This window comes from Fulmarus glacialis, unplaced genomic scaffold, assembly GCF_000690835.1.
Source record: "Fulmarus glacialis isolate BGI_N327 unplaced genomic scaffold, ASM69083v1 scaffold28267, whole genome shotgun sequence".
Taxonomy (NCBI): Eukaryota; Metazoa; Chordata; class Aves; order Procellariiformes; family Procellariidae; genus Fulmarus; species Fulmarus glacialis.
Window position 1 is genome coordinate 2,334 of NW_009224226.1, and position 10,523 is coordinate 12,856.

General features: G+C 55.2%; 1 protein-coding gene across 1 annotated transcript; it reads left to right on the forward strand.

Annotated features, from left to right (window-relative positions):
- The first annotated feature begins 1,972 nt into the window (after positions 1 to 1,972).
- On the forward strand, positions 1,973 to 6,238 carry LOC104079906 (cytosolic 5'-nucleotidase 1A-like). The gene is made up of 6 exons (XM_009582097.1): positions 1,973 to 2,025; positions 2,744 to 2,911; positions 3,291 to 3,420; positions 3,995 to 4,117; positions 5,208 to 5,381; positions 5,931 to 6,238. Exons 1-6 carry the CDS (start codon positions 1,981 to 1,983, stop codon positions 6,236 to 6,238), a joined length of 948 nt encoding a protein of 315 aa, XP_009580392.1. The 5' UTR covers positions 1,973 to 1,980.
- The last annotated feature ends 4,285 nt before the right edge of the window (positions 6,239 to 10,523 follow it).

Below are 10,523 nucleotides of genomic sequence, written 5' to 3' on the forward strand. Positions count from 1 at the left end.
GGCGCCGGCTGGGAAATGCAGTCTGGCCCAGGCACGACGCCAACCCGCCGGGCTGCCTACAAATCCCAGCACGCCGGGGAGCGGAGCTGCACCCCAGCCTGGCTCCTGCCTGCTTCCTGCCAGCACGGGGAGGGGGAAATATAAACGGCAGCAAAGTTTGGATGCTGCCACCGGACAGGCTGCACCAGGGAGCAGAGGCAGCGCTCGCGGTGAGTTTGGGCTTTTCTCTTTAGCAAAATCCCGGCTGCGTGCAGTGGGGTAATCGCTGCTTTGTGCGACGTGGCTGTAGGATGAGCTGCGGGGACCAGCAAGCATCCGCGTGAAACGCTTTCCTGCATGTCTGGCATTGTGTGCATGGGGGGGTGCTCGCAGCGGAGATGCGTGCATGTGCATATACACATATCTGTATGTAAGCAATACTGCAGTTATTAGAGGCAGGTAGGTGGAAAGGAAAAATCAGGCTCGGTTTGCAGCAAAAATTGGAAGGACAGAGCAAAAATTAGAGGTGGTGTTCTCCCTCCAGGAAGGGCTGCTCAGCTCCGTTGCCTCCTCTCATTTCATTTTCACTTTTAGAAAAGTGCTTTGCTGAAATTCGGTCAGAGGAAAGCTTCTCCCTGGTGGTTGTCACCCTCTGCCCTGCTCTGTGGGAGGAGACCCCTTCCCAGCATGGGTTATGGGTGGAAGAAGCAGAGGGATGCTCAGCATCTCCTGGCTTTCCAGACACCCCCTGGCTGGGGGAGCAGCCCTGCCAGCAGGGCTTTCCACCCCGGGGGCAGCTGGGGAGTGCACATGCAAACATTGAACCCCCACGGCAAGGCTCTGGCTGTCGGGGCTGGCATCAGCCAAGTGCATTTCCTACCAGCCCAGGCGATACTTTGCACGGCCCCTGAATAATAAAAAAGAATTAAAGAAAATTAGGATAAAAGAGACCCTGACTTCCCCTTTACGCTGCATGCTGGCTTTGGTCTATGCTTGCACAGCCCCCCAACCCAGTAATCAGGTAGGGCATGAACTGGTAAATGAGGTTTTAACCCCCCTGCCATTACCAGCACATCTGTGCAGAGACATCATTGCTGCTTCTGCTCTCCAAAGAAACCCCACAATGTACTTGTAGGAGCTGCTGGGTAGAAATAACCCCCATGGGATGCCCCTCAGTGGGAATGAGAACAGTTCCCATCCCACAGGCTGAATCCTAAAAGTCCACTTCTAACTAGTGCGTAGAAATGAAGTGTACAGCGTGGTGGTTACAGAAACCACAGGACCTGGGCGTACAAAAATAAATGCCATTTCTTATTCAGCTGCGAGGCACAGGCAGTCCACGTAACCACTCCTGACTTTCATCTGCCAGACCTGGGTTAGCACAGCCTGCACGGAGACCTTTAGCGTAGGAGCTGGCTCAGGGGGCTGTGGGGGGGCAGACCAGCCCCCTCAGGGGGTTCCTGTCTTGCACCCAAGCCCTCACCACGCATCTCTTCCTATTCAGGCCTTTTGCAGCTGCAAATGAGCATCTCACGCAGTGAACTTGCTTATTTGTGGATACAAAGTCACGATTCAAACAAAAAAAAGTAGCAAGAAAGGCAATAAGGATGTGAACTAGAAGCCCACCGGTAAGATCTGACCTGTTTTTAGCTCCGATTAATCTCCAATCCCTAGTTAAGGTGTGTAAAGACAGACTTATTTTGCTGGAAAGAGCTTCACAACCACTTTCAGCAGTTTCCCCTGGAGAAAAATACTCTTGGGGGGGGAGGGAGGGAAGCAGTGAACTGTGATTGAAAAGCCACTTCATCATATTTAATTAGAACTATTAGACCATGCTTTCTCAGAGCAGAGCTGTCATCAGCAGAAGCAGGTTCATTTGGGCTGCTCCACTTGGTGGGTAGGATGTCCCCTTTCTTTTGCACTCCTCCCCCTCTCTAGATTGGCTGTGTTATAATGCAGCGGTTTAATTGTATATTTTCTCTTTGAGGCTGAAAGTCGAAGATGGCAGAGCCTGAAAGCACAGTCATAAACACCGATGTGAAACAGGTAAGAGGTTGTTCGTTACAAAACACACATCCTGTATTTCTAAAGCAAATTTTGAAATGCCACCACAGAAGAGGATACACCACAACCCAGAGCTGTGGTGGCCTGAATTGCTTGTGCCTAGGTTTCAGAAGAAGCGGCCTGTCCCAGGGCTGCTGGGCACCTGGTCCCGGTGAGGTCCGTGTGATTTCCGCATGGGAAAGGTTGCAGGACTGAACCTCCGGTTGCATGGACAGGACGGGTGCATTTGCTCACACTTAAATTTTGGAGCGGCCAGGAAGAAAGCAGCAGCTTCTGTACATGTACTTTATTAGACTCTTCAGAACAGACACAAACAAAGGGTAAAACCACCAGTACATGCAGAGAAACCCAGAGTGCCCAGCTCAGCACAAAGAGGTGACCATGGCTGTGCTGTGCCCACAAACACCATGAAGCAATCCCCTCTGGTGTGAGCTGTCCTCAGAGCATATGGCACTTACCAGACAGGTTAGGGTTTCACAACTGCCTGCCCCATCCTTGGTGGCCTGAAGATGAAGATTGGGCTTGGTACCTCTTCTCCAAAGGCCCTCTGGCATCAGGAACCGTGACACATGGGTGATGCCTCCAAAGCCCGACCCCACACCCTGGTCAGTGGAGCCCTGTGTCCATCCCCCTGCTCCCCCCACCTCCCCAGGCTCCTTCTTTGCTGTCCCCCAACCCCTCTTTCCTCGCTGTCCTGCAGAAAGACCCCAGTGAGGCACTGGTCATTGCGGTGACCACCAGAGCCATCTTCAACCTGGAGGAGGAGCATAAGCTCTACCTGGAGAAGGGCAAGGAGGAGTACACAAGGCACCAGCAGGCCAACCAGGACAAGCCCCTGCCACCAGGCACGGCCTTTGCCTTCATCCAGGTGAGCCCCACGCCCGGCCAGGGGCACATCCAGACACTCGCAGGATGGGGTGAAAGCTCAGCTTTCCTGGCTTTAGGTCTCAACTCCCATCACAGGGTGCAGATATGTCTGTCCTGGCCTCTTGGTCTCATTGCAGGGCATCGAGACCTGTGCTCCTCACCAGTCCCACATGTCCACCTCCCCTCTGATGGGGCGTCCTGCTCCCTGCCCTCCTGGCAATGGCTTTTGCAGGATGGTTGCTCTGTCTGGCTCTCCATAACGTGCTAGCTCTGCCATAGCTGACAGATGCAGCACAAACCACTAAACTTAACTGCGAAAGAGCCCTGGCAACGCCATCGCAGTCATGCCCCTCCAAAAGAGTCTCATCTTCTCCTCGCAGGCGGCGCAGTATGTGAACAAGAAGATCCTGGAGAGCAACCCGGCAGAGAAGGACCTCTTTGACATCCTGGTGCTCTCCAACAACAGCCCAGAGAGCGGCGTGCGCATTGTCAACAGCGCCAAGCACTACGGTAAGGGGGACCCCATCCTCGGGGCTGGGGGTCTGCTTCCCCCTGGGAGGCTGCGAAGCAGGTAAGGCACCACAGTGGAGCATCAGTGGCAAATACAGAGCCAGGAGACACAAGGGGAAGGGGTTATTTTGGAAACAAGCCCCATTCCTGCCAGCCCCATGCAGCTTGCCCGGGGTGCTGGAGCATACCCAGGGTAGAGGCTCCTTGGCAGAGCCCGGCTCCCTTCGGCCGTATCCTTTGCACCAGGGGGTCTGGCAGTATTTTGCGCAGCCTGGGCATCCTCAGAGAGCTACTAGAGAACAGAGTTCTTAAAAAAACCCCTAAATCCCAGAGTGCTGTCAGGAAGACTCATTTAAGGGAGGGATGAAAGACATTTAACTGCACTCTGCAGTTTTGTAGGAGCAACAGGGCAAGAAGATGCAGCGAGAACAGGGGCAGGTTCCCCACACAGCACAGGGAAATTAATTGCCTTGAGCTCTGCAGCAAAGCACGCCAAGACCCTGGGAGGGGAGGGGGGGGCTGCGAGGAGGATGTTGCCCCATAACAGACTTTGCTTACATCCCCTGACCCGAAGGCCTGGAGATCTCCAAGTTCTGCTTCGTCAGCGACGAGGACTCCACGCAGTACCTGAAGTCCCACGGGGTGAAGCTCTTCCTCTCGGCTGACAGGATAGATGTCTGCAATGCCCTCCAGAGAGGTGTGTTCTCCCTCCATCCCACCTCCCCAAACCTACCACACTTTTCCCAAGGAGCCCAGTACCAAGAGGCAATGCCAGAGCCCGTGCTCTCACAAGGGTGAGGGGTGAATGGCACGTTGATTACTAGTACGGTCCCAAACAGTTCAATCTCCTCCTCCGTCCCCACCAGCAGCCTGCAAACACACCAGGGTTTCTCAGATACCTTCACAAGTCACCAAGTGCTTTATGCATAATTCTGGCCGTAGCTCTGCCATGGGCTGATCATTCCCTGCCTGACATTTAAGCCTTTCTAATCAAAGATGCTGCCTGTTGTTGCTCTCTGGATCAATGAGTGCATCAGCGATTCCCAGGGCTCTGTGAGGATGCTATAGAAATTTGCTTTCTTGGTACATGCAGAGTTACCATGTGCTCAGTGATAGATGTAAGCGCACGCTTGACATGGATCGGAGGGAGTGCAGTCCCCCCAACAGCTCTAATGGGGTTAATCGCCTCCTTATTAATTTGCTTGGGTATGAGCACATCAGCTGGCCAAGGTCCTTCAAGGTCAGGAGCAAGCCATCTGCAGCCTGGGCTTTCCTTCACTACACAGCACATTCCTGGAGCCTCCCTGAAGAGCATCATTCCTCTGACAAGTGTCTCTCTCGTCCGGGGGCCTCGGTCCATGGGTGAGCGCAGGCAGGGAGCAGCCTGCAGGAAGAGACCTGTAATTAAGCCAATTACCCCAATCAAGTGGAGGTGCCAGTCCCTATTACTCACAGCTCAGAGTGCTAAATCTGGGCGTTTTAATGCTTGGCAGGGCGAGCGAGCACCAGAAGGAGGGTTGCTCATGCCTACAAAACCACCCATCATCTTTTAGCAGACCGAGTATCTCTCCAGACATCAGTCTCTGATCAGCAGCGCCTTCTCGTCCATCCCCACGGGGGGATAACACAACCCTTGAAAGGCTGGGCTGAGCCCCACGGAAAGACCCCTGGCTTGGAGGAGCCCCCAAACATTTGCGGTGTGGGACAGGGCTGCAGCAGATGCGCGGGGAGGAGCTGACCCCCGGGGGGGGTGTCCCTCCTGAGCCCCACCTTGCTCTGTCTCGCAGGGGTCTCGGCAGCGCTTGTCTTCCAGCAGGAGGTGCAGGCCCCCAGCACCCCGCTCCGCGTGGTGTTCGACGGGGACGCCGTGCTCTTCTCCAACGAGACGGACCAGGTCTTCCAGGAACAGGGGCTGGAGGGAGCAGTACAGTACGAGCGGGCGATGGAGGCCGTGCCCATGGGAGAGGGGAGCAGGCCACCCCACTTTGATGCATCCATAGGCTCTGCACCCACCGTGAACATCTCTCCTGCTAGGGCTTTGCCATGAGTAGCCAAAAAAGCACAAATCCTTACAGGTCCCCTTTGCATCCAGCACTCGGTCCCTGGTGTGGGCCTGATCTGCCGTCCCACTGGAGATGGATCTGGCCCGATGTCTCCTGTAGGTGAGCATCAGCTCCCAAACATCCAGGGTTGTGGTTCCCTCCACTTCACCTTTCGTAGGCTGGGGCTGCTTGCTGTGCAAGTCCCTGCAGGACTCGGACCCAGAGGCACTGCTCGCTGCGATGTACCTTCCTGGTCACTTTGGGATTAGGATGAGCACCACAATGCTCACCTTCCTCCCGAGCACCCCAGTGCACAGCACCAGTCCCAGCACTGCCCAATCCTGCACCCCACAGGCATCCCTGTGCTCTGCAGAGCCCTGAGAGACCCTGGAAGAGGAACAAGTGGCTTGTACAGGCAGAGTAGATGTCTCCTTATTTCCCACCCGCTCTCAAGTATCTTGCTGTGCTTCCAGGGTCCCCTGAAGGCTTTTGCCATGCACCTTGGGAAGATCCGCAAGAAGTTCAGCCAGGAAAAATCCCCCATCCGTACCTACCTGGTGACCGCCCGCAGTGGCCGGGACATGGGCATCAGAGCCATCAAGACTCTCCGGGAGTGGGGTTTGGCCATCGATGAGGCTTTCTTCATGGACGGGGCTCCCAAGGGCCCCATCCTTGCCCAGATCCAACCCCACATTTTCTTTGACGATGGCCTTCATAACATCCAGGGGGCTCAAGATGTGGGCATACCCTCTGCCTGGGTCCCTTCCTGCTGCTGATGGGCTGCAGGCCAACAGTCCTCCCTCCCAGCAGCACAGGGGACTGGGCCAGTTGAAGGCAAACCTGGTGGAGAGGGAAGGATTTCCTAATCTTTGCAGCAAGCAAACCTCAGGGAAAGGGGGTAAGAGCACTGCATGAGAGCACAGACTACCAGGCAAGACGTGATGCTCATTTCTGCCTCTGATATGAGGTCCTTTAGGTCTTAGGATAAAGCCAAAAGATGCAACTGCTCCAGGAAGGAGGGACACCCTTGCTGTGACACTGAAGACTATCACCTACCTGCCCTGTAGGAGCTGGAGACTTTTTGTTCTGCAAAGAAATAAATGAAGTTATTACCCCATACATGAGCTAAAGGAAGCATGAAACCAAGCACTAAAATGCTAACTTTGGCTGTGCTTAGACAGTCTCCAAGATTTACTCCCAGGACCTCTGCCCAAAGGAAGCCCTCAAGACCCCACCTCACCAGACACACTCAGCTTGGTTTCCTGGGGAGGCTGATGCGTTTGCAAGTCCTTCAGGCAGCTCCAGCCAAACTCAGCAGAGAGAGAAAGACTTCAAAGCTGTAAAAGACCTACAAGCTTTTTAGAAATGGGTGACCGGGTTGAAGAAAGCAAGCCTAAGCTGTGCCCCTATATAGAAGAGAGTATAGCACAAGTCACCTTTCCTTAGGCACACAGGCTGCTCAGAGTGCCATTAGGAGACCCAGACCTGTAGGACATGGAAGCTGCAGGAGATGGGCCAGGGACAAGACTGCAAGCCAGGTCTGAGGTCTATCCAGGAGGCAGAGCTGCCATGTAGCTCTGGTGTCCCTCCAGGAGAGGGCACTGGAGGTGGGCTGCCTGCAGCACAAGCCATGCAGGAGCCAGGGCTGCAGACCAGCACCCCACAGACCAGGGCAGGACTGGGTGCCCAGGCCTGAGCTTAAATGGGTCTCCAGGGCCGTGGGCGGAGGTGGTGGGTGGGGGGGTCCCAGGTGCAGCTGTTTGGTGCAGACGGAGTTTGTGAGTGTGCTCAGAACCCTGCCCGGCACCAAGCCACCTCCCACGCAGGGATGCCTCTCCTCCAGCAATTTGGACTCTGCTCCTAATTTTCCTGGGGAGCAAGCAGCCCCCCAAGATTCATTTGCAGGTTTTTTTCCCCAGGGCTGGATGTGAGCTGTTACCAATAGAGGCCACTGTGCTGCCTGGGGACATGGCACCCCAAATTCCTGGGAGCTCCCCACACCTACCTTGTAAGAAAGTACAAACTGGCTGCTCAGGGCAGTGCCTGCTGGGTGGCAGCGGGATTACGGATGGAGGAGATCAAGATAACTGTGGCTTAGTTTTTTTTAATCTCAGCGTAATCAGAAAGTAATTTTTTTTTAAAGGCTTCACAAGCATCACTCTCACCAATGCTTTCTTCCCCCCAATAAATCAATAAACGAGCATCCCCGTGTGAGCGCTTGTCCCTCACGCCCATGTTCAGCAGTGTGGGAGGAGGGCTGGGATAACTCAGTGCTCCTTTATGGACATTCAGTTCTTTAATCCGGTCTTATACGCGTGCATCAAGATGGGTTAAATACACAAGAAACTTTCAGTGGGCTTTGGATTAGGCCCCTGAACATCTTCTTGCATCTGTGTCCCCAAGCCCACTCCCTCTGCCCCACTACCCTAGGCCTAACAAGGGGAGCTGCTGGCTCCGCAGTGCCACCAGCACAGGTCCTGTCCCTGCCACCATGGCCACCATATGGGTCCAAACTGGGCGCTGCCAGGGCAGGGCACGCATGCCCATGTGCAGGGCTTGGGTGAGAAGCCACCTCCAAAGATGCAAATCCTGGTAGGGTTTTGGCACCGGCAGTCTGGCCCCTGGCCCTTTTGCTCAGTCCAGATGCTGAAATTAGATGTCTCGAGGTAGCAACATCAACAACATCAGCTACTCATCATTCGCTAATAACGCTAAGCACCCGTCAGCCTCAGTCGCTGAGCAAACATTAATTACAGGATGCTCAAAACATGCCCGGTGAGCAGGTACAGATGTTCGTCCCACTTTTATGCAGGTCAGATACCACAGGGCTTGGTGTGGGGATCCAAGCACCGACCTCCAGCCCCGCTCACCGTGCACAGCCGCCTGCTTTAGTGGCAGCTGGCAGTGGGGACACGGACCCGGCGGTGGTGGCAGTGGTGGTGGTCACGGACATCCTCCACCACTCCGACCCATCGCCTTTGCCAGCAGGAGCTCGGTCAATGCCTTGGCCGAGGGGGAATTAGCTGAGTCAAGGGTGGTGGGGACAAGTCCACGTGAGCTTTTGCAGGGCACGAGCTGCTGAGGCAGGGGGAAGGCGCCGCGTGCCTTCCTCCAGCGCTGTCAGCGTGGCGGGGGATGACAGGGCGAAATGTGCCCAAAATGGGAAAAAAGGAAGGAAGCTCAGAGTTTGCAGGGTTGCGTCATATGGGGCCAAGTGCAGTTGCTTCGGGTCATGACTCAAAGGCGTAGCATCAAAACTGCCTTTTATTGCCCTGCTCCAAAGGTGGGGCATCAAAAACCCCCTCTGGTAAGGGCTGCTGCAGCTTCACCCCCTGCTGCAAGGGCAAACTTCTTGTTTCTGTCTTAGAGGCATCTGTAATAAGTTCATTAATGCTTGGGATGTTCCTCAAGTCTTGGCTTTCTGAGGCATTTTAATCTCCCTCCTTCAAGGGGTTGGTGGTGCCCAGGGGTCTGCTGCTGCTGCTACAGCCCAAAGCAGGTTTAGCTGCTGGGGCTGATTGCGGGATGCTTCTCTAATATCCACCTAAGGTTTTGGGGGCCAGGGCAAGGCAGGAGCAGGTCACACCACCTGTCCCCCACAGGGACGGGCACCCTTCGAGCCCTGCTGGGTTTCACACCTTTCCACTCTGCGAAAAGAAACAAAGGGGTGCAAAGGGGGCTCCGAGGACCTGCACTTGATTCTGGCCATTGCTTTTCAGCAACCCCATGCCATCCCAGCCGAAGCTGCCCAGTGTTGGGGTTCCCCCCTCCAGCACTGACCCGCAACTGCTTGGGACAGCCCCATGACACCCTCCTGGTGCGGGGAAGGAAGCGGGCGATGCCCCCTCTCCGCTCAGCCGCAGGCTGCCTCCTCCGCTGAGCCCAGCGGTGCCGAACAAGCGGCCCTTGTTTTGGGGGCGGCACGTGACCCCAGGGATCGGAGGCTGCAGCCGTCTGGCCCCATGGAGTTTGCAGGAGACCTTTGCCCAGGAGCGTGCCCTTAATCCCCCGCTCGCTGCACCAGTCAGTTTAGGGTTGCAACGCTAAAAGAAACCAACTTAGCACTATGAGAGAGAAAGGAAATTTTTTATGAAAAGGTGGTGCTGCAGGGAGGGAAGATTGGCAGGTATTTAGCTGCTAGCAGACATCTGCATTGGCAATGTCGGAGCAGTTTGGCTTTATTGTCTCCTGGCTGCAGCGGGAGAGGATGCTGGAGGCTGCAGGACCCGGGCGCAGCTGCGGTGTCCCTCAGGGATGCTCCCGCACCTCCCTCCACCCTACAAGCACCTTTGGCCGCGAGCACGGGGCAAGCATCTTCACATTTTTGACCTAACCCTAAACCACCCCGGTAGCAGAGCTTCTTGGGAAACACTCAGGGGTTCGCAGCCAGAGAGGCTGAGATGCCAAGTCCCACGCTGCAAATAATTATTAACAGGGTGTTTTGCGTACAGAAGCTCAGAGAGAGGGTGTGCAAAGCCGCAGACTGTGTTTGCCAAGGTGCTTAAACGTGGGTTCAAGATCTTAACCCAGGCAGGCATGTTGGAAAATGCTGGCTGCGGCGACAAGTGAAGCCGGTGCTTAGGAGAAAGGTGACAATAAATAGGAGGGAATTAAGAGCCTTTATGGGCATATTCACACAGCAGCACCCGCCCCAGGAGGTCAGGATTGATTCACCAAAGAGAAGCTGGGTGGTTGCTCCCACTCCAAGGAAACACATTGCAATTTTAAGCCGATCCTTGGGTCACCATGGGGTGTTGACCCTCATCTTTCCGAGCCCACCCTCCTCCCAGGACCAGAAGGCTCAATTGCTTTGGTGCTTTGCCACATGGAGGAGATGTAATTGCATAAATGATGGTCTTCTCGAGGCAACTTCGGCTGGAAACTAAAGGAAATAATTAAACGGCATCTAGTGCCGGCAAAGAAAATGAGATGGACGGCATGCTTGGATGAGACTGGAGGCACATCTCTGCATCGTGGATGGAGATCCCACCTGTGAGCCAATACCCCCCGCCCCAAGCCGGGCTCGCGTGGCCCCAGGGACCGCGGCAGGGATTGCTCAAG

Coding starts and splice junctions, on each gene's coding strand:
- LOC104079906 (XM_009582097.1), top strand. CDS start 1,981: ATGGCAGAGCCTGAAAGCACAGTCATAAACACCGATGTGAAACAG. Junction 2,912..3,290: donor CGGCCTTTGCCTTCATCCAG/GTGAGCCCCACG, acceptor TTCTCCTCGCAG/GCGGCGCAGTATGTGAACAA. Junction 3,421..3,994: donor CAACAGCGCCAAGCACTACG/GTAAGGGGGACC, acceptor CCTGACCCGAAG/GCCTGGAGATCTCCAAGTTC.